General features: G+C 41.8%; 1 protein-coding gene across 3 annotated transcripts in view; it reads left to right on the top strand.

Moving 5' to 3' along the window:
* Window positions 1–24206, top strand: part of GLIPR1 (GLI pathogenesis related 1) — a 54699-nt gene that overhangs the window by 28739 nt on the left and 1754 nt on the right. For all 3 annotated transcript variants that reach the window (XM_043446549.1, XM_043446550.1, XM_043446548.1), the window contains exons 4-5: window positions 13925–14037; window positions 22718–22803. In XM_043446549.1, the coding sequence (XP_043302484.1) occupies window positions 13925–14037; window positions 22718–22803 (199 nt within the window). The remainder of the gene's footprint in view (window positions 1–13924; window positions 14038–22717; window positions 22804–24206) is intronic.

The raw sequence follows: 24206 nt of genomic DNA, 5'->3' as shown, positions 1-24206 counted from the left end.
GAAAGTGGCTCAGTCGTGTCCAACTCTTTGTGACCTCATGGAATACACAGTCCATGGAATTCTCCAGGCCAGAATACTGAAGTGGGTAGCCCTTCCCTTCAGACCAGGGATCAAACCCAGGTCTCCTACATTGCAGGCGGATTCTTTACCAGCTGAGCCACAAATGGAAGCCCAAGAATACTGGAGTGGGTAGCCTATCCCTTCTCTAGAGGGTCTTCCTCAGACAAGAATCAAACCAGGGTCTCTTGCATTGCAGGCAGATTCTTTACCAACTGAGCTATCAGGGAAATAATGTCTGAGAGCAAAAACATTTCTAAGAAGCCAGTTAACGTGGAACAGTAGATGTTTTTATTTTTTTATTTCAATATTTATTTGGCTGTGCCGGGTCTTAGTTGCAGCACGCAGGATCTTCTGTCTTCATTGCAGCATTTGAACTCCTAGTCGTGGCATGTAGGATCTAGTTCTCTGATGAGGGATCAGGACTCCAACCTCCTGCGTTGGGAGCATGGAAACTTAGCCAGTAGGCCACCAGGAAAGTCTGAAGGTGTTTTTAAAGAGCAAAATGTTCATAGAAAAAGTCTCAATATATTTCAGTCATAAAAAGATTCTGATTGCACTGATCTCGTTATAGGGGGAACACATTTGGCACAGCTACAGGCAATTGTTATGATGAAAGGGAAAGGGTTGATTTCAGTGAAATCTTCATCTGAAGTTTATTGTAATCAAGGGGGAGCTACCAAATCATCAGTAGCCTTGGTCTCTTTCTTGGAAATATAAATAAGATCTCCTCTAGACTATGCCATCAATTTTGGCTTATGTTAACCAATAAATTTAACCAAAAAACAAATTTCACTGGATTCCCACAAATCCCTAAAGGACGAGAAAGCTAGACCCAGATTGCCTACAGTGCTATGTGGTTCTATTATGCATCGGAGTGTTAATCTCCAGAAATTATTGTCAGTTTGAAGGTGCTGACTCTCAGTATTTAAGCTTCTCCCCTATACCAGGCGCTTTGTAAAGTATGGGTCACATGTTTTAGTTCAGACTCCTAAAAAACAGAGCCTGATATAACAGTTTATTTGCAAGATTTTATTAGAGTACAACCGCAGAGAAGTGGGAGGGAGGGGAAATGGGGAGTGTGACAGGAAATGAGGGCCACAGCTGGGAATGGCCCCCAGCCCTTGTTGGTCTCATTCAGTCGCTCAGTCGTGTCTGACTCTTGGCGACCCCATGAACTGCAGCATGCCAGGCTTCCCTGTCCTTCAGTATCTCCCAGAGTTTGCTCAAACTCATGTCCATTGAGTCAGTGATGCCATCCAACCATCTTATCCTCTGTCACCTCCTTCTCCTCCTGCCCTCAGTCTTTCCTAGCATCAGAGTCTTTTCCAATGAGTCATCTCCTACCCTTAGGAGTTGACTTTTTTTGGGACAAGACCTGTGTAAGTGGATGTGTTACAACATGTGGCTAGTGCAGTTTGAAGAAGCTGACAGTATGCCACGTGAGCAATGGGGACAGAGCAGCGCACTTGGCCAAAGGGAAGTATGGAGACATAGGACTTGTTCATACAGCAGGAGATAGGTGAGTTGGTTCTGAAACTGAATGAGATTGTCAAATGAAAAAGAATGCAAAGAGAATGACAGGCAAAGTTAACAAGATATAGAAGATGTACAATGTGCACAAATGAGCTTGGTATTTCAGAAGAATGGCAAGCAACCTAGCCCATCAAATACATAATGATCCAAAGACTGTTAAATTGACAAGACTCCTAAAGTCTGCGGGTTAAGAGACAATTTCATGTCCATCATTCTAGGAAGACAATACAGGAGGAAACTTCGTTGTACGTCACAGAGAACTGAGATTTCAGAGATGGCCCTCCCCAAATTAACTGGACTTAATTGTAAATTTTCCTCTTGTATCTAGCGGGGGAAAAGGAGGGCTAATATTTGGGACATAAAACAGTTCCTAAATCCACTTCTGTGTAGGAAGGCAGCAGAGCCCAAACTGAGTGATCCTAACCTGCTCTTTTAAAGAGACAACTATAGTCTATGCCTACCTCAGATAATGGAGAGGCAGTCCAGGGACCCCCTGGGTCTGGAAAGATGCAGCACCAGCAACTACTTTTTTAAGTGAATACATAAAATATATAACCTTTTAAGGTATGTAGCTCTCTGCATTTAAGAGCTCATTCAACTCTCACTATACACTTCTAAGAGATGCTGTTATCCATAGATGAATAAACAGGCTCAGACAGGTCAAGTTATCCCAGGGCCATTTAGCTAGTAAGAGGATGAGTCAGGAGTCAGATAGGATATGCTGCAAAGACTAAATAATATAATGTGTGTAAATTACCTAGTAAAGCACTAATACTTAGTAGTCATTGAACAAAGTTTAGATTTCTTCCATGAGTTATTTTTCCGCCAATTATACTGGAAGAAGGCTCTGACAGCTTGGTCAAAGACTTCCTGTTTTTACTCTTGCAAGAAACCTTGCTAGGGGGTTCAGGATTACTCAGTTGCCATTTTAAAACATGCTAGAAATTACCTTGAGTGGGTATTTTTAACTTCCCACTTAGCCTCATCTGTTAGATTTTGGTTGGTGAGCAGTGGCTGTATAAAGACAACAGATTCAGGTTCATTATTACTTCATGAAAGTGTGCTATTTCTGGACATCTTAACACTTTAGTTCTGCCTTCACTACAGATAGATTTGAATTGTGGAAGAATTTAGGTATATTCATATGAAAGATTATTCCAGTTAGATATTTTTATCTGCTCTATAATTTTGGGAAAAGTTTAACTCAAATAGCTGGGAAGGCAGCAGCTCAGGTTTGATAGTGCTAACAATGTCCACTAGAGGGCACTATTGATCTCATTTCTGGTTTTATCCCCCCCGCCTCCGACACACACACACCTTTAAATTTTTAATTTTACACCCTCGAAGAACTGATGGAAAGTATGATGTCTCAGTTTGTCTGGCTGATTTTATATATGTTGTATCTTACTGGTAAGTCATCAGATGAACTGAGAACTGAAAGGAGAAGGTAAAAGGGCATTGTTAAGAAGAAAGAGACAGGCCTGCTCTCACTGGGCTGAGTTCCCCAGATGCAGTGTTTTTGTTAAGTATAAGTTCCTGATTCTGCTAAAAAGGAACACACTCTGGAAGCATCTTGCTTAGGGCATGGACCGCCTTGGTACTTTGTGGTCAAGTAGAATTAGGTTCCACCCCTCATTTGTAAAAATTGAGGCAACACCTATTTATTGATTTGTTACGTGATTATGCATGATGTCATGTGCCGAACACTATTGTGGCACTAGGGAAATTCTCAATGTGTAGCTCTTATTTTTCAATTTTTGTTTAACATATTAAAAGAAATGAAAACATGCAACCAGAATCTGCCTGATAAAAAAAATTTCAAAAGTTTTAAAGCAGAAGAAAATTAGTCAAAAGAGAATAAAACATGAATATTTGCTGAGAGCTTGCTATGTTTTAGAAGGTGTTTTAAGTGTTTTCTTCTAAGCCCATTTAAATTGTCAAAGTAAGCCTACTGAGTACCTTTGTTATCCTATTTAGTAGACAAGGAAGCTGAGGTCTAGGTCACACAGTGAGTAGCTGAGCTGGAATATGAACTTGGTCTCTGTAGTCCTAGAGCCTGCAAAGTTGCACCCCAAACCTGAATGCCCATGAAGCTATTAAAAAGAGACCAGCATGAATGGATAAATAAACCTGATATATCCATGCAGTAAGTATTACTCAGCAATAAAAAAGAGAGTGAGTCTTCATGAATTGAATAACATAATGGATTTCAAATGCTTGTACTTAGTGAAAAAAGTCAGACTGAAAAGTCTACGTTTAAACTGATTCCATTTATATAATATTCTGCAAAAAACAAAACTACAGGAAAGAGATTAGTGATTGCCTGGGAGCGGGGGTAAGAACTGACCACAAAGGCGCACAACAGAGCTTTGGGGGAAATGTTCTAGGTCTTGAGTATGGTAGCAGGTGCACGGCTACACACTTTTGCCAAAATTCATAAAACTAAGCACCTAAAAAGACATCTTTTATGTCAACTGCAACCTGACTTAGAGACCAACAGGCTTCCCAGGTGGCATTAGTGGTAAAGAACCCACCTGCCAATAATACCAAAATAAACAAAATAGCATATAGCATTAAAGGTGCATGGGGGATTAAGACTACTCAAAATATAATACTATCAAGAAGTGTTCAAAGACAAAAGGATGAAAATACAAAACGCGAGACTCAGGTGATATAGTTCATACAACATTGCCAGTTAGCGTGAAATAAGAATCCCCTGATGAACTTGTTAATATAAGTTTTTTTTTAACTTTATTTTTATTGGAGTATTGTTGCTGTTCAGTTGCTCAGTCGTGTCCGACTCTCTGCGACCCCGTGGACTGCAGCACGCCAGGCTTCCCTGTCCTTCACTATCTCCCACAGTTTGCTCAAACTCACGCCCATTAAATTGGAGATGCCATCCAACCATCTTATCCTCTGTCGTCCCCTTCTCCTCCTGCCCTCAATCTTTCCCAGCATCAGGATCTTTTCTAATGAGTCAGCTCTTCACATCAGGTGACCAAAGTATTGGAGCTTCAGCTTCTGCATCAGTCCTTCTGATGAATATTCAGGAATGATTCCCTTTAGGATTGACTGGTTTGATCTCGTTGAAGTCCCGGGGACTCTCGAGTCTTCTCCAACACCACAGTTCAAAAGCATCAATTGTTTGGTTCTCAGCCTTCTTTATGGTCCAGCTCTCACACCCTACATCCATACATGACCACTAGAAAAACTGTATCTTTGACTATATGGAACTTTATCAGCAAAGTGATGTCTCTGGTTTTTAATACACTGCCTAGGTTTGTAATAGCTTTTCTTCCAAGAAGCAAGCATCTTTTAATTTCATGGCTGCAGTCACCATCTGAAGTGATTTTGGAGCCCAAGAAAATCAAGTCTGTCACTGTTTCCATTGTTTCCCCATCTGTTTGCAATGAAGTAATGGGACTAGATGTCATGATCTTAGTTTTCGGAATGTTGAGTTCTAAGCTAGCTTTTTCACTCTTCTCTTTCACCTTCATCAAGAGGCTCTTTAGTTCCACTGCCATTAGGGTGGTGTCATCTGCATATCTGAGGTTATTGATATTTCTCCCTGCAATCTTGATTCCAGTTTGTGCTTCATCCAGCCCAACACTTCCCATGAACTACTCTATGTAAAAGTTAAATAAGCAGGGTGACAATATACAGCCTTTACGTACTCCTTTCCCAATTTTGAACCAGTCCATTGTTCTATGTTCAGTTCTAACTGTTGCTTCTTGACCAGCATACAGGTTTCTCAGGAGGCAGATAAGGTGATCTGGTATTCCTCTCTTTAAGAGTTTTCTACAGTTTGTTGTGATCCACACAGTCAAAGGCTTTAGCGTAGTCAGTGAAGCAGAAGTAGATGTTTTTCTGGAATTCCTTTGCTTTTTCTATGATCCAACAGCTGTTGGCAGTTTGATCTTTAGCTCCTGTGCTTTGTCTAAATCTAGCTTGAACATGTGGAAGTTTTCAGTTCACATACTGTTGAAGCCTAACTTGAAGGGTTTTAAGCATGATCTTGCTAGCATATGAAATGAGTACAACTGTGTGATAGTCTGAACATTCTTTGGCATTGCCCTTATTTGAGGTTGGAATGTAAACTGACCTTTTCCAATCATGTGGCCACTGCTGAGTTTTCAAAATTTGCTGGCATATTGAGTGCAGCACTTTAACAGCATCATTAGAGTATAGTTGATTAAAAATGTTATGATAGTTTCAGGTGACAGCAAAGGGACTCAGCCAGACATATACATGTATCCATTCTTCCGCAAACTCCCCTCCCAATAACAAGATTTTTAGGCTGAATAATATTCCAGATTGTGTGTATATATATTTACCACGTTTTCCTTAAGGAAATGGTGTCGTTTGCGACACCATAGATAGATCTAGAGGGTATCGTGCCAAGTAAAATAAGTCAGAGAGAGAGAAACACCATATGATCTCACTCATGTGTGGGCTCTAAAAACATTAACACTTAGAAACAGAAAACAGATTGGCGGTTGCCAAAGCAGGCAGGTGGGTGAAATGGGTGAATGTGGTCAAAACTTCCTGGGGATGTAATGGGTAGCATGGTGGCTACAGCTAACAATCCTGTATTGTGTATTTGAAAGTTGCTAAAAGAATGTGAGAAACACACTCACCAGCCCAAAACCAAGGGATGGACTCAGAGACTCGCAGCACAACAAAAGCAAGACTTCTAACAATGGTCTTGCAAGATCTGGTGTCTGGTGGGCAGACACACCCAGGACAGTTACAGCAAGCACTTTTATTCCCTGGATCACAAATCCCTCCCTGGTTCTTCACTGGCTGAGTACTATGGGGTTACAATCCTCCCAGACTTCATTACTTCTCATAGGGTATTCTTCCTTCTCCCTTCCCATCCTAAGTTCACATTTCTCAACTAGGACTTTAGTTTATCCCTTCCCAAGCATCCTGTTAGCTTAGAGACTCTCCAGTTGTAAGCTGTTAGGCAAGACTAGCTTGCCAGTAATTTTTCAAGATGAAATGAGCTAGCTCTGAATGGAAAATCATTTCTTAATAATTTTCCACCCAAGGCCAGCTACTTTGTTCCAAAAATGGACCACTTCAAGTCCATTTCTTACAGAGACTATATCTTAAAAGTTCTCATCACAAGAAAAAAAAATTATAACCATGTGTAGTAATAGGTATTAACCAGACACCATGGTGACCATTTTGCAATATATACAAATACTGAATCATTATGTTGTACATGGGAAACTAATATAATTTTATGTCAGTTATAGCTCAATTGAAAAAAAAAAATCAGATTTCAAGGACAATTCCAGAGACTCTCATGCAGTAGAACTGAGATGGGCCCAGAAATCTGCATTTTAAACAAAGCACTCAAAGGGAAGTCAATTTGAGATACAGTGATAGAAATGAAAAAGTTTTAAAAATAAATACAAAAATAATTGAGAAATTAAAGTACAAGGATCGAAGCTGAAAATGAATGGCTAGGTGCTCTCAGGAAGAGAGAGGGGCTTAATTCCCTTGGTTACGTGGAGTTCCCTGCAAGGGCTCTAGGGTGAGAGGTGGGAAGGGGAACACCCCACTTGGATCTGGGAGCAGTGAGGGGTCGTCTCTCGCCAAAGGAGAGCACTGCTCCTCTGGGAGACCAGTACCTGCCTCCCCAGCTCCTCCCTAGTTGTCACACAAAGAGAAGACAGAATGCAAAGTGCCCCAGCATCCCCCACAGGCCTTCCGCCACCTCCCACTCCATCAATAGGGGCTTCCCTTGTGGCTCAGCTGGTAAAGCATCTGCCTGCAATGCGGGAGACCTGGGTTCGATCCCTGGGTTGGGAAGATCCCCTGGAGAAGGGAGCAGCGACCCACTCCAGTATTCTGGCCTGGAGAATCCCATGGACTATAGTCCATGGGGTTGCAAAGAGTTGGACACGACTGAGCGCCTTTCACGTCACTCCACTCCATCATTAAGCTTTGGAGAAGCTCAGTCTCCATTCCAATTCTCTTCCCTCATGCTATACTTTCTCCCCAGAGAGCTGCTCTTAACTGATTGTTTTCCTTTTCCTTTTTTTTTTTTTTAAAGTAAATTTGACCTTTTTCTGGGTCAAACTGACACCAACACTCCAGCCTCGGTTCTGTGAGTCTTTCCCACCTCAGGGTTGCTTCCCCAGGGGTGCCCTCTGCTGGGAGACTTCTCCTTGCTCCCAGGCCGGCTCACTTCAGCACCAGCCTCACTCACGCAGAGCAGGGTCCCTGCTTCGAACCCCTGAAGCACCCTCTGCTTCCTCTTCACAGAACTCAAAACCTGTGTGCCACAGTTTCTGGACCGCTGCTCTCCACATTTAGTGAAGGCACACACTGGTTCCCATGCTTTCTAACCCCCGTATTTGGCACCACTAGTCCCAGAATTTAGAGAAGGAAATGGCAACCCACTCTGGTCCTGTTGCCTGGAAAATCCCATGGACCAAGAAGCCTGGTAGCCACAGTCTATGGGGTCGCAAAGAGTTGGACACAACTGAGCAACTTCACTTTCACTTTCAGTCCCAGAATTTGTATATATATATATATATTTATAGAGTTGGTGTTTTTTATATATGTATGCAGCCAAGAAGGGTTAATTTTCAATGTACACTGGATCTGCTTCTGTGACTTTGACCCTTTTTTGTTATTATAAACATACATCATGGCCCAACTCAGGGAGATAACCTGAGCTGCCCGCCAGTGAAGGACTGACTGTGAGGAAGGGAAACAACACATTCCCCTGCCAGAGGCTTGGCATTCTAGGGGACATTTGCAAGGACTGGACAGTCTTTTTACTTTGTTTCCTCACCTCCCCCCAGTCTCGGATCTATAAAAGAACCTGGCAACCAGGCTCTGACAAGATAGTTATTTTGAGACGCTCCCCTGCCATCTTCTGGGTCAGCCAGCTCCCCAGTTAAAGTCTCTTCATTGCCTCAACCCCTCAGATCCATTGGCCTGTCGTGTGGCAAGCAGAGCAAGCTTGGATGAGGTAAAATTTAGCTGAGACAGCCAGGAGCCTTGCTGCTCGGAGCTAGCCGGCTCTGATCAGGGAATACTGGGGCAAGACCCAGCAGCTGCTGAGACCATTTGTCCTGAGGTTCTTTCCTTCAAGAGTCCCTGAAGTGGCACTGGCTACCTCCAGCACTTGGCCATTGAGACAAGGAACCCACAAATTTCTATAGAGTCCATGGACTCAATTTGTCTACCCAAATCGACTGTTCAGCTGGCTCACTCGTTTTGTGTGCCCTTTTTCTTATGAACTGACAGGCTCAATTTTGGAGCGTGAGTCGCTCCAGTGAGCACAGCAGGAGCATTTTTCCCCCTCATTGTGGGCTCTTCCTTTATGGGACAAGCCAATATGGTTGGGGTACCCCAGAGGGTAAGTGTTGTTGGACTCCACCCTGATCTGGTTCATTTAGAGAACTAGTTCTTGTGGGGCAAGACCACCCTAGTTGGAATTAGCTCGTTTGTTTTGTAGGGTAAACTTATCTATCTGATTTGGGAATCAGTTCAGTTGGAACCGGTTCATTGGGGAGCTAGTTCTTGTGAGGGTGGGCAGCCTAGTTGGAATTAGTTCATTTGTTTTGTGAGGTAAACTTATTTACCTAATTGGGGAAATAGGTTCATCTGTGCAATGATGCTGAAATTTGTGGTGTTTTAGTTGGAATTCATCTGTGTCTTTTGTGTTTTGGTGTTATAAAGTTTATAAAAATGGAAAATATTTCATCTGTCCTGAAGGAAAGATCTTTGGGGTCCATATTAGATATGTTAAGATCAGAACAATGGCCCCTGAATGGCTCACAATTAAGCAATCTGGTGGTCAGAAGCACTTTACAAAGGAGAGGAACACTCATATTGAGTAGGCCTAGGGGCTCTCTTGGACTTGAGGCATCCAATACTAATTTCCTCTAGAGGAGTCCCAGGTAACTTTGATGGTGGGGGACAAGTTGATTGACTCTCTAAAACACACTACTTTCTTTTGTAAGTTAAATGTGCAAATAACCTTTACCCCAGAACAGCATGATATCAAGGTTCTACCAGGGCCTTTTTGACCAGTCTGGGGTACATTGGCTCCAATTTGGGGTGTTCTCCCTGTGAAGGGAAACTGCATTTATAAGGCGCTTTGGGGAAGGTCATTGGTCTAATGGGACTGTGAAGTCATGTTGATATGACTTTCCAGCTTATTCTGGTTACTTTGGTAATGTGCAAATATCTGGTAATACGAGTTTCCTCTAAGGCTTCCTTTATGGTTTTCTCATTTCTTTCTCCTCAAACCCACTGTGAACAGCTGAGCGGCTGTGGGAACAAGTGAGGAACTGTGGTCAGGGTTATTCTCTTGCTGTTGTTCAGTCGCTCAGTTGTGTCCAACTCTTTGTGACCCCATGGACTGTAGCACTCCAGGCTTCCCTGTCCTTCCTTCACCATCTGCCGTAACTTGGTGAAACTCATGCCCATTGAATCGGTGATGCCATCTTGTCCTCTGTTGTCTCCTTATCCTCCTGCCTTCAATCTTTGCCCGCATAAGGGTTTTTCCAAAGAGTCTGCTTTTCACATCAAGTGGACAAATACTGGAGCTACAGCTTCAGCATCATTTGTGTTTTGGTGTTATAAAGTTTATAAAAATGGGAAATACTTCAATTGCCCTGCTTCATTGGAAGATCTTTGGGGTCCATATTAGATATGTTAAGATCAGAAGACCAATGGCCCCTGAAAGGCTCACAATTAAGCAATCTTCCCCAAAGATCCTTCCAATGAATATTCAGGGCTGATTTCCTTTAGGATTGACTGGTTTAATCTCCTTGTAGTCCAGGGGACTCTCAAGAGTCTTCTCCAACACCACAGTTGATCACACCATCATGGTTATATGGGTCATTGAGATCGTTATGGTATAGTTCTTCTGTATATTCTTGCAGCTCTTCTTAACATCTTAGGTGTCTGTTAGGTCCATACAGTTTCTGTTCTTTACTGTGCCCATCTTTGCATGACAGGTTCCCTTGGCATCTCTAATTTTCTTGAATAAATCTCTTGCCTTTCCCATTCTATTATTTTCTTCTCTTTCTTTGTGTTGCTCATTTACGAAGGTTTACTTATCTCTCCTTGTGTTCTTTGGAACTCTGCATTCAGATGGATATTTCTTTCCTTTTCTCCTTTGCATTTCACCTCTCTTCTTTACTCAGCTGTTTGTAAGGCCTCCTCAGACAGCCATTTTGCCTTTCTTTTTTCTTGGGGATGGTTTTAATCACTGCTTCTTGTACAGTGTTACGAACCTCTATCCATAGTTCTTCAGGCATTCTGTCTATCAGATCTAATCCCTTGATTCCATTTGTCACTTCTGCTGTATAAAGGATTTGATTTGGATCATACTCGAATGCCTTAGTTCTTTTCGTTTTCTTCAACTGAAGTCTGAATTTTCAAAAAGGAGTTATGGTCTGGGTCACAGTCAGCTTCCCGTCTTGTTTTTACTGACTTTATAGAGCTTCTCCATCTTTGACTGCAAAGAATATAATCAATCTGATTTCAGTGTTAACCATCTGGTGATGTCTATGTGTACAGTCTTCTCTTACATTGTTGGAAGAGGGTGTTTGCTATGACCAGTGTGTTCTCTGGGCAAAACTCTGTTAGCCTTTGCCCTGCTTCATCTTGTACTCCAAGGCCAAACCCGCCTGTTACTCCAGGTATCTCTTGATTTCCTACTTTTGCATTCCAGTCCCCTAGGATTAAAAGGACATTCTTTTTTTGTGTTAGTTCTATAAGTTCTCATAGGTTTTCTTAGAACCATTCAGCTTTACCTTCTTTGGCGTTAGTGGTTGGGGCATAGACTTGGATTACTCTGATGGTGAATGCTTTGCCTTGGAAATGAACTGAGATCATTCGTTTGTTTTTGAGATTGTTTTTGAGATCAAGGTTGTTTTTGAGATCATTTTTTAGATCAAGGTTGTTTTTGAGATTGCACCCAAGTACTGCATTTCGGACTCTTTTTTGATTTGAGAACTAACCCATTTCTTCTAAGGGATTCTTACCAACAAGAGTAGATATAATCATCATCTGAATTAAATTTGCCCATTCTCATCCATTTTAGTTCACTGATTCCTAAAATGTTGATGTTCACTCTTGCCATCTCCTGTTTGACCACTTCCAATTTACCTTGATTCATGGACCTAACATTCCAGGTTTCTATGCAATATTGTTCTTTACAGCATCTGACTTTACTTTCATCACCAGTCACATCCACAGCTGGGCGTTGTTTTTGCTTTGGCTCCATCTCTTCATTCTTTCTTGAGTTATTTCTGTACTCTTCTCCAGTAGCATATTTGGCACCTCCCAACCTGGCGGGATCATCTTTCAGTGTTATATCTTTTTGCCTTTTCATACTGTTCATGAGGTTCTCAAGGTAAGAATTTGGAAATGGTTTGCCTTTCCATTATCTAGTGGATCACATTTTGTCAAAACTCTCCACCATGACCTGTCCATCTTGGGTGGCCCTATAGAGCATGGCTCATAGTTTCATTGAGTTAGATAAGGCTGTGATCCATGTGATCAGTTTGGTTAGTTTTCTGTGATTGTGGTTTTCATTCTATCTGCCCTCTGATGGATGAGGATAAGAGGCTTATACTTATCCTCTTGAGGATACCGGCTATGGGGAAAACTGGGTCTTTCTCTGGTGGGCAAGGTCATGCTCAGTAAATCTTTAATCCAATTTTTGTGCTGATGGGTGAGGCTGTGTTCCCTCCCTGTAGTTTGGCCTAAGGCCACACTGTGGTAGGGGTAATGGTTCAGTTCAGTTCAGTTCAGTCACTCAGTCTGTCCGACTCTGCAACCCCATGAATCACAGCACTCCAGGCCTCCCTGTCCATCACCAACTCCCGGAGTTTACTCAAACTCATGTCCATAAAGTTAGTGATGCCATCCAGCCATCTCATCCTCTGTCATCCCCTTCTCCTCCTGCCCCCAATCCCTCCCAGCATCAGGGTCTTGTCCAATGAGTCAACTCTTCGCATGAGGTGGCCAAAGTATTGGAGTTTCAGCTTCAGCATCAGTCTTTCCAATGAACACCCAGGACTGATCTCCTTCAGGATGGACTGGTTGGATCTCCTTGCAGTCCAAGGGACTCTTAAGAGTCTTCTCCAACACCACAGTTCAAAAGCAGCAATTCTTCGGGGCTCAGCTTTCTTCACAGTCCAACTCTCACATCCATACATGACCACTGGAAAAACCATAGCCTTGACTAGACGGACCTTTGTTGGCAAAGTAATGTCTCTGCTTCTTAATATGTTGTCTAGGTTGGTCATAACTTTCCTTCCAAGGAGTAAGAGTCTTTCAATTTCATGGCTGCAATCACCATCTGCAGTGATTTGGGAGCCCCAAAAAATAAAGTCTGACACTGTTTCCACTGTTTCCTCATCTATTTCCCATGAAGTGATGGGACCAGATGCCATGATCTTAGTTTTCTGAATGTTGAGCTTTAAGCCAACTTTTCACTCTCCTCTTTCACTTTCATCAAGAGGCTTTTTAGTTCCTCTTCACTTTCTGCCATAACGGTGGTGTCATCTGCATATCTGAGGTTATTGATATTTCTCCCGGCAATCTTGATTCCAACTTGTGCTTCTTCTAGCCCAGCGTGTCTCATGATGTATTCTGCACATAAGTTAAGCAAGCAGGGTGACAATATACAGCCTAACATACTCCTTTTCCTATTTGGAACCAGTCTGTTGTTCCACGTCTGGTTCTAACTGTTGCTTCCTGACCTGCATACAGGTTTCTCAAGAAGCAGGTCAGGTAGTCTGGTATTCCCATCTCTTTCAGAATTTTCCACAGTTTATTGTGATCCACACAGTCAAAGGCTTTGGCATAGTCAATAAAGCAGAAATAGATGTTTTTCTGGAATTTTCTTGCTTTTTTGATGATCCAGCAGATGTTGGCAATTTGATCTCTGGTTCCTCTGCCTATTCTAAAACCAGCTTGAACATCTGGAAGTTCACAGTCCACATATTGCTGAAGCCTGGCATGGAGAATTTTGAGCATTACTTTACTAGCGTGTGAGATGAGTGCAATTGTGCAGTAGTTTGAGCATTCTTTGGGATTGCCTTTCTTTGGGATTGGAATGAAAACTGACCTTTTCCAGTCCTGTGGCCACTGCTGAGTTTTCCAAATTCGCTGGCATATAGAGTGCAGCACTTTCACAGCATCATCTTTCAGGATTTGAAATAGCTCAATGGGAATTCCATCACCTCCACTAGCTTTGTTCATAGTGATGCTTCCTAAGTCCCACTTGACTTACGTGTTCATTTTATTGTCCCTCTTCTTCATATCAGTCCGTGTTTTCTTTCAGGTTGTCTGGGCAGATAGTTACAAAGTTGGCTGTGCAGTACACTTTTGTCCTCAAGTTTCTGGCTTCCGAGGTCTTCTCAATGGAGCACATTTTATATGCAACTACGGACCAGCGTAAGTGCTCAAATTAATTACTTTTTTGGAAAACAAACTATTTTAGAAGTATTTATCTTCATTAAATAGATACAGAAAATAGATCTGGATAATAGTGTAAAAGAGAAAATGAATGTTACCCATTAATTCCTCTGCCCAGTTTTCTTTGTATGTTTGCTTGTATGTGTGTGTGTATACACTTTTATAAACACTGTGTAAGTGCACACACACACAGAGACACATATGTTCAAGAGTAGCAAGACTAAATGTATTCAGGGACATAGATTAATTGGATATGGTAATAATACCACAAGATGGGAAGATGTTCTCTAACGTCCTATTATATTAACTTATTATAATTTTCTCAAAACAAACAAACAAGAAAACCCACTCTGAATTGAACTCCTCAATCTATATAACTTATTCACATACTTTTGACAGTTTTGTTTTTGAAGGACATAATTTTTCTCCTTTTGAAAAATGGGAAGGCATAGGACATTTCCCCCAACTTCCTTTAAATGTATATATGTGTTCTTTTGCATCATATACAAACTTAGAAAACAGAGATCATAAAGGAAATACATGCTTTTCTAGTTTTCAGTTACAATTATGTATTCACATTTTCCATGGCATTAGTTTTTAAATGGATTACAGTAATTTAAAACAATGATGTAATAATTGTATAAAGCTTACTGTGTGCTAAGCACTGTTTTAAGTGCTTCACATATATTAAAGGTATTTAATCTTCATAAAAAGTCTGTGATACAGATTCTGCTCTTACCCCTGTTTTGCAGATAAGAGACAGCTGAGGCCCTGACAGGGTGCCTGGCCTGCCCAGGGTCCCACAGTTAGTGAACGTCATAGGTGGACTGTGACTTGGGAGGTCTGGCTCCAGAGTCTGTGTTCTTGTTAGTAACAGCTCACCCTATTGAAGAACTGAGACTGTTCCCTGTGTTTCCTTTTACTTACTTATTTATTTATATTGAAGACTAGTTGATTTACATTATCGTGTTAGTTTCACATGTACAGCACATTCAGTTTTATGTATATACATTTTTTCTTTTTCAAATTCTTTTCTCTTATAGAGAGAGATATATAAGTAATATTGGGTATAGTCCCATGTGCTATACAATAGGTCTTAGTTGATTATTTTATATGTATTACTATATGTATTATATCTATGTAGTATCTATTTTATATTTTATATGTAGTAGAGTGTATGTGTCAGTCCCAAACTCCTAATCTATCCCTCCCCCATCCCTTTCCCTTTGGTGGCTATAAGTTTATTTTCTATGTCTTTAGGTCTATTCCTGTTTTGTGTAAATAAGTACCATTCTTTTTATTCCACGTATAAGTGATATCACATGACATTTGTGTACGTCTGGCTTACTTTGCTTAGTGTGATAATCTCCAGGTCCATCCCTGTTGCTGCAAATGGCATTATTTCATTCTTTTTTTTAATGACTGAGTAATATTCTATAGGTTGTTTCCATGTCTTGGTTATTGTAGTAGTAATGCTATGAACACTGGGGTGCATGTGTCTTTTTGAATTAGAATTTTCTTGGGTTACATGCCCTGGAGTGGGATTGTAGGATCAAACGGCAACTCTACTTTTAGTTTTTCTAACAAATCTCCATACTGTTCTCCATAGTGGCTGTACCAAATTACATTCTCATCAACAGTGTAGGAGGGCTACTTGTTCTCTACAACCTCTCCAATCTTTATTATTGGTAGACATTTTATTATGGCCTTTCTGACGGGAGTGAAGTGACACTTCATTGTAGCTTTGATTTTCATTTCTCAGATGCAAATGTGTTGAACATTTGCATGTGATGTTGAGTATATTTTCATGTGCCATTTGGTCATCTGTGTGTCTTCTTTAGAGAAATGTTTATTTAGATCTTCTGCCCATTTTTAAATTGGGTTGTTTTGGGGGGTTTTTTGTTTATTTTTTGATACTGAGCTGTATGAGTTGTTTTTATATTTTTGAAATTAATTCCTTGTTGATCCATCATTTGCAATTATTTTCTCCTATTCCATAGGTTGTCTTTCTGTTTATGGTTTGCTATGCAGAAGTTTCTGGGTGTCTCCTGAGGAGGTACGGGTCAGCAGTGGACTGCTGCGGGGCCAGGGGCTCTGAGTGCGGTAGACCTGGGTATGGCATAAGCCCTCTTGGAGGAGATCTCCATTAACCCACCATAGAGCTGCCAGAACTTACACAGGACTGGGAAACAGACCCTTGGAGGGCACAAACAGAACCTTGTGCACCAGGACCCAGGAGAAAGGAGCAGTGACCCCACAAGAGACTGACCCAGACGTGCCCGTGAGTGTCCAGGAGTCTCTGGTGGAGGCGTGGGTCAGCGGTGGCCTGCTGCAGGGCTGGGGGCACTCAGTATAGCAGTGCCTGCATAGGACCTTTTGAAGGAGCTCCCCATTATCTTCATTATCTCCACCATAGTTTGGCCCCAAGTAAGTAACAGGGAGGGAACACAGCCCCACCCTTCAACAGAAAATTGGATTAAAGATTTACTGAGTGTGCCCCACCCCCCCATTCAGAACAAGATCCAGTTTCCCCTTCAAGTCAGTCTCTCCCATCAGGAAGTTTCCATCAGCCTCTTATCCTCTCCATCAGAGGTCAGACAGACTGAAAACCACAATCACAGAAAACTAACCAATCTGATCGCATGGACCACAGCCTTATCTAATTCAATGACACTATAAGCCATGCTGTGTGGGGCCACCCAAGAAGAACAGGTCATGGTGGAGAGTTCTGATGAAATGTGGTCCTCCGGAGAAGGAAATGTCAAACCACTTCAGTATTCTTGCCTTGAGAACCCCATGAGCATATTAAAAAGCAGAGACATTACTTTGCCAACAAAGGTCCGTCTAGTTAAGGCTATGGTTTTTCCAGTGGTCATGTATGGATGTGAAAGTTGGACTGTGAAGAAAGCTGAGTGCCGAAAAATTGCTGCTTTTGAACTGTGGTGTTGGAGAAGATTTTGAGTCCCTTGGACTGCAAGGAGATCCAACCAGTCCATCCTAAAGATCAGTCCTGGGTGTTCATTGGAAGGACTGATGCTGAAGCTGAAACTCCAATACTTTGGCCACCTCATGCGAAGAGTTGACTCATTGGAAAAGACCCTGATGCTGGGAGGGATTGGGGGCAGGAGGAGAAGGGGATGACAGAGGATGAGATGGTTGGATGGCATCACCGACTCAATGGACATGAGTTTGGGTAAACTCCAGGAGTTGGTGATGGACAGGGAGGCCTAGTGTGCTGCAATTTATGGGGTCGCAAACAGTCAGACACAACTGAGTGACTGAACTGAATGTTGACCTCCTTCAAGAGGACTTATGCCACACATTGCACTTTCCAGAATTGCTGCTGCCTGAGCCCCTGTCACTATGGCAGGCCACTGCTGACCTGTGGTTCCTCAGGAGACACTCAGGCACTCACAGGCAGGTCTGGTGTTCATTTCCCTGGGTCCTGGTACACACAGGTTTTGTTTGTGCCCCCCCCCCCCACAAGCATCTCTGGTGGGTATGAGATTTGATTTTAAAATGTAATTGTGCCCCTCCTACTGTCTTGTTTCAGCTTTTTCTTTGCCCTTTAATGTGGTGTATATTTTTGGGTGGGTTCCAACGTTCTCCTGTTGATGATTCTTTGGCAACTAGTTGTGATTTTGGTGTTCTCGCAAGAGAAGAGAAGCACACGTCCTTCTACTCCGCCATTAGTATCATCCTGCGGAGGCAGCTTCTTTGTCTTTGGGTGTGGGATAATTTTTTTAGTGGGTTCCAGGTCCTCTTGTCAATGGTTGTTCAGCTAGTTGCAATTTTGTTGTTCTCGCAGGAGGAGAGATGATTGCACATCCTTAATAATAAGGTACAAAAGGGAGTTCTCGTGGCTTAAACTCACTTTTCTTGATTTCAGAGATATAAACAATACTAAGTTGTAAAACTTTTAAGCAAATTTATATTTGCGCTTCCCTGGTGGCTAAGATGGTGAAGATTCCGCCTGCAGTGTGGGAGACCTGGGTTCAATCCCTGGGTTGGGAAGATCCCTGGGAGGAGGGCATGGCAACCCACTCCAGTATTCTTTCCTGGAGAATCCCCATGGGCAGAGGAGCCTGGTAGGATACAGTCCATGGGGTAGCAAAGAGTCAGACATGACTGAGTAACTAACCACAGCACATTACACAATGTTTTTATGAACACTGAGTAACATTCATTTATTCATCCAAATAAAAGCAAATATTCATTCAATTATTCAATAAATATTTGTTTACTCAGCTTCATAGGACAACAAGCCAGACACAGTCCCTGCCCCTTTGGAGTTTATTGCCTGTGGCATTCAGACAGTAAAATACAGATAAAATAACTTCATGATAATACGAGCCATGCTGGAAATAGAAATAATGCTGTAATTGACACTGTAAGTAGGCAGGGCCCTTGTTTGAGATAAAATGCTCAAGGAAGGGCTTTCTGTGATGCATTTAAGCTTAGACATGAAGAGTGAGAAGGAACCAGACATGTGAAGAATCTCAGAAACAGTTAGATATTCAGTTGTGAAAACAAAAGACCAGCTCCTGTGGAAAGGATGATAGAACAGACAGAAGACCTGGGCGCTTGGACCATGAATCAGATGAAGCTGGGCGGAAGGAGGAAGCTCAGATCACCCCAGGCCTTGTGGGCCATTGCAGGTTAACTTTATCCACATCACAGGCTGACGCCATCAAGGTAATTTAAGCAGAAGGTGACAAGACTTGCCTTAAATTTGTAGCTCACTGGGCATGCCTGTGGGGAAAGGATTGGAAGGTGTGTGGAAGGGAGCCCAGGGACCAGTGAAGAGGGTCCTCGTGCCATCTGAGCCTGTTTTTCCTTCTCTACACAAGAAGTTATAGGCCCCCCACTTCCACGTAATTCTGAAAAGTCGAGTCCCTTCCCAGTGTTTCTGACATTCCCTCAGAAAGGGCTCTGGGCACTTATTCTCCAGTCCTGCTCTCTCAGCTCTGGACTCATGCCCTCGGCTTGTTTCTGCTGCCTCGGACCGCGGTGACTCCTCTCCTCCCGGTCACCTCGGGTCTCCCCGATCTGCAGAACCCAGAACACAGACTCCTCTTCATCACCGTGGGCCCCACCTCCACACAGACGGCTGAAGAGATGATTACGCCACCGAAGTGCAGACAATCGCTCCCATAAGCGGTGCAGGACCCAGCATACTTTGGCCATCATTGCTTCGGGGACGGTTACTCATATCTAAGCTTTTCTTTATAAAGATCTGTCTTTTCTCTTCACCACAGTCCCAGGGTCCCAACCCTCAGGCAACCAGAGGAAACACTGACACTTCCTACTTCTCTATTGGGCAGAATACTTAGGTTCCCTTGTCTCTTTTTGTAAAAGTTTACTATATTGAAGTATCGTTGATTTACAGCAAAGTGATTCAGTTGTTTAGCCGCAAAGTCATGTCTTACTCTTGCAAACCCATGGTCTGCAGCCTGCCACGTTCTTCTGTCTATGGGGTTTTCCAGGCAAAGATACTAGAGTGGGTTGCCATTTCCTTCTCCCAGGGATCTCCCTGACCCAGGGATTGAACCTACGTCTCCCACATTGGCAGGGGGATTCTTTACTACCGAGCCACCAGGGAAGCCCAATTCAGTTATACGTATAGAACAGTTTGATTTGCTAATCCCAAACTCCTAATCTAGCCTCCCCCACCTCATCCTCGGGCAGCCGCAAGTCGCTCTCTGTTTGTTTCTCCTTTGTAGATAAATCTGTGTCATATTTTAGATTTCACATCTAGGTGACAGCTTATGGTATTTGTCTTTCTTACTTCACCTAGTGTAATTACTAGGTCTATCTGTGTTGCTGCAAATAGCACTATTTCCTTCTTTTTATGGTCAGTTATATTCCATATATATTCCCTCTGCTTCACACCCTCTCCAGCATTTGTAATTTGTAGACATTTTAACAATGGCCATTCTGACCAGTGTGAGGTGGAACTTCACTGTAGTTCTGATTTACATCTCTAATATTAGTGATGTTGAGCATCTTTTCATGTGCCTGTTGGCCATTTGCATGTCTTTGGATTAATATCTGTTTAGATCTTCTATCCATTTTTTGATTGGTTTGTTATTGAGCTGTATGAGCTATTTGTATATTTTAGAAATTAAGCCTTGTGAGTCACACCATTTGCAAATATTTTCTCCCAATTCATAGGTTGTCTTTTCATTTTATTTGTAGTTTCCCTTTGCTGTGCAAAAGCTTGTAAGTTTGATTAGGTTCGTTTGTTTATTTTTGCTTTTATTTCTATCGCATAGAGTCTGTAGGTCTCTTGGTCTTAATCATTGCCTTCTAGACAAAATCCAGGTCTTTGCAGAGCATTTTTTTCCCGAGGTGAATTCTGCCATTTCACTGCAAGTCACAACTGCCTTACTTTTAGCTTGTTTTTGAAGTAGCAATTTTTTCCTCTTCTTAATAGTACAGAATGCAAAATTAAACAATGTATGAAGTGGTATAAGTGATTTCATTAAAAACATTCTAGAATTTAACTCAAAGAGTACTGTGCTTTTTAACAATGAAAGATATCCCAAGGACTAATGTCGATTTTGGATATCTTCCATAGTTGTTATCAGAACCTCTACTATATTCCTTAGACTATTTTCCACAGTGTAGAGTAAGCATGGAGCTAAATTTAATTTCTGAAACAACCTAAATTAATTTGGAGCCAAAGGATTTGAACATGTATTTTTAGTTGGAATTGAGGTGTTAGTAAAAAGTAATGTCTCTTAAGGGGGGAGTTCTTAACTTTGAAAATAAATATATAGCATTGGAGGATAGGAGTCCATGAATTTGAATTAGAAAAAAGTTACATCTTTTTCACAAACTTTTATAGGAAATAATATTTTTTATGAATTAACACTCCAGTCATATCAGCAATACTTATGATTGGACGGCACTACCTGTGACTTTATAAATGTCAGATATGTTCATATCACATTCTAGTTGTAGTTCTCTCAAAATATAGTGTGTATTCATCACTAAAATCACTGTTAATTATCGGACTCCCTGCTGTGCTGTGCCAAGTTGCGTCAGTCGTTGTCTGATTTCTTGGGACCCCCATGGGTTACAGCCCACCAGGCTACTCTGTCCATGGGATTCTTCAGGAAAGAACACTGGAGTGGGTTGCCATTTCCTTCTCCAGGGGATCTTCCCAGCCCAGGGATCGAACCCCCATCTCTTACGTCTCCTGCCCCAGCAGGTGGGTTCTTTACCACTAGGGCCACCTGGGGTGCCAGACTCCTTGCTGCTCTGACCTAATACACAGAGAAGTGTGTTTGTACATCACAGGTATTTTTAACATGTTAATGTTTATTTCAATTTAATTGGCTTACTTTTTTTCCCATTTATTTTTATTAGTTGGAGGCTAATTACTTTACAGTATTGTAGTGGTTTTTGCCATCCATTGACATGAATCAGCCATTACTTTATAATCCTATGAATTTTATTTTAGCTATTTTAAAACTGTTTTGGGAAAGAACCTATAGGCTCCACCAGGCTGCCAAAGGGTCCATGACATGAAAAAGTCAAGAACTGCTTCCCAAAAGCAGAGTTCCGAAAAAAGATTAGTGCAATGGCAAGTTCATTGAAATAAACGTACAGCCCCTCATCATTACTACTCCCAAGTTATTTATGGAGATGTAAGTTGTTTGGATATTATTTCACTTTCTAGGCTGATCCTAGTCAGTCACTTAACAGAGTGTTAAGCCTCTAGCTATGGGGATTAAAAAAATTAGTATCTTCCCCATTAGGTTATTGTGAAGATTGATTCATTCAAGACTACTTGGAACAGTGCCTAGTACATGAGTATTCAGTAATTATTATGGTATCTGTGTCACATCTTTTATGTGAAAATAAATTGCACTTTAGGAACTCCCTCATAGCTCTTGTTATTTTCTTTTGGAAGACCCTTACCCCAGCCAAATGGCTCCTATCCAAGAAAAACCATGGAGGTTTGCTGGACTGAGAACAAAAATGTGGGTCACGAGAGCTTTTCTAAGATGGACAGTTTTATGGATGGCAGTGATCACACAGGCCAGACATTGGATAGAGGGAACATTTCTTTAAAGTCAAATCTAGGTCTTGTTGACTCTGATATCTGTACATTGTGGTTTTTGGCAACTTTATCTTTGAGCTGTAGTTTCCTTACCTGTAAAACAGAAATAAAAATAACTTTCTCCCAGAGTTGTCTCAGGAATTAACTGAGATGATTAAGACAAAGGTTCCTAAACACAGGCACTTAGAATGAACTTGGCAAATATTAGCAGCCTTCTATTTCTGCTTCCCTCTCTCCACTTCTCTCATCAATCTGAATTTGTGGACTTCAATCCTAGGATTTAGCCAAAAAGAAGACAGCACTCAGTCGTGTCTGACTCTTGCGATCCCATAAACCATAGCCTGCCAGGCTCCCCTGTCCATGGGATTCTCCAGGCAAGAATACTGGAGTGAGTTGCCATTTCCTTCTCCAGGGGATCTTCCCAACCCAGGAACTGAACCCAGGTCTCCCGCGTTGCAGGCAGATGCTTTACCGACTGAGCTATGCGGGAAGTCCAGGGTTTAGCCAAGGACCGTGATAAATTCCAATTGGGGGCGGGGAGTCGGGGGAGAAAAACTTCCTAATGGATAGTTTTCTTCTACTTCACAGAGGCAATTACCCAACCTGGCCATATAAGAAAGGATCCACGTGCAGTGCCTGCCCCAAGAGTGACAACTGTTTGGACCATCTTTGCAGTGAGTAAAAGGAACAATCTACCAATAATACAGTGTGTTCAAAACTCTTGTTAACTTTCTACAGATCAGTCCTGAATATTCATTGGAAGGCCTGATGCTGAAGCTGAAACTCTAAAACTTTGGCCACCTGATGTGAAGAACTTACTCATTTGAAAAGACCCTGATGCTGGGAAAGATTCAAGGCGGGAAAATGAGACAACAGAGAATGAGATGGTTGGACGGCATCACTGACTCAATGGACATGAGTTTGAGTAAACTCCAGGAGTTGGTGGACAGGGAAGCCTGGCATGCTGCAGTCCATGCGGTCGCACAGTCAGACACGACTGAGCAACTGAACTGACGAATGAAAACATTTGTTGTATCCTAATAGCTCTTTTCAGGAAAGGGGGCATCAGGTAGCAATCAAAGCAATGACTTACTACTGTCCTAGGAATGAATATATGTTCAAGAGAAATTTAAAGAAGCAAATATCCTTTATAGTTAACACTAATCAGAACAACAAATGACTCTGATTATGGAAAATTATAGACCCAAGATTTGCTAATACCAGCAAGATCAAAAATATAACAAAGTTAACCAAAAGAATTCTGAATTGTGTTCAGGTAGAATTCTACCTGTCCAAAGCATTCAAGAGTTAAATGTTCATCTACAGAACTGTATGAAATAAAAGTTGCGGTGTGGCACTTTCTACTAGTAAGACAGCATTTAATGAGGAACAGTGTAGAAGGTCATGAAGACAACTTTCCAGGGATGCCTTACATCACTTTATTAATACACAGTTGGCCAAGAGTCCATTTACGTTTTCTGTTCCGGACACATTCCCTTCCTTCTTAGTTTTCTTTTTTTCACTTTTTTGCCACGGTGTGAAGGGAAACCTCAATCAAGCTACTACAGTTGTGCAAATTCTCTAGTACTTTTGCGCTTTTATCTGTAACCAGCTGAACCTCTCAGGGTTGCAGGACTGGTGTGCGGTGGTCGAAGCAGAAGTTTGGAATGGACTGAGTTTAACAGCATACATTTTTGTTTGGCCAAAGTGTTCTATTGCTTACATGTTTTCAAAGTCCCTCCTAGGTCTAAAACTATAAAATTCTTTTCAACTGTTTGTTCCCTTCTTCCTGATTTGTATACATTGAATTATCATTTTTACTCCAGCCATATAGCAACACTTGACCACCTTTCTGAGCCAGTCATTTCTCTGCAGTTCAACCATTTTTTCTCTAGTATTAGTTTCATTTAGAGAATCTGGAACAAGTGCCTGGCACACACTTGATAAATATTACCTATTATCCCCAAGTTCATCCTCCCTCTAATCTCAAATCTTGTTTGCTTTGGTATCCTGGTAGCATCTTTATGCCCAAAGTTTTAGGTGATGTTTTTATGCTCAAACAATCCTCACAATGCTT

This window comes from Cervus canadensis, chromosome 25, assembly GCF_019320065.1.
Source record: "Cervus canadensis isolate Bull #8, Minnesota chromosome 25, ASM1932006v1, whole genome shotgun sequence".
Classification (NCBI taxonomy): domain Eukaryota; kingdom Metazoa; phylum Chordata; class Mammalia; order Artiodactyla; family Cervidae; genus Cervus; species Cervus canadensis.
The sequence above is the reverse complement of the archived record's forward strand: the minus strand, read 5'-3'. Positions and strand labels throughout refer to the sequence as shown.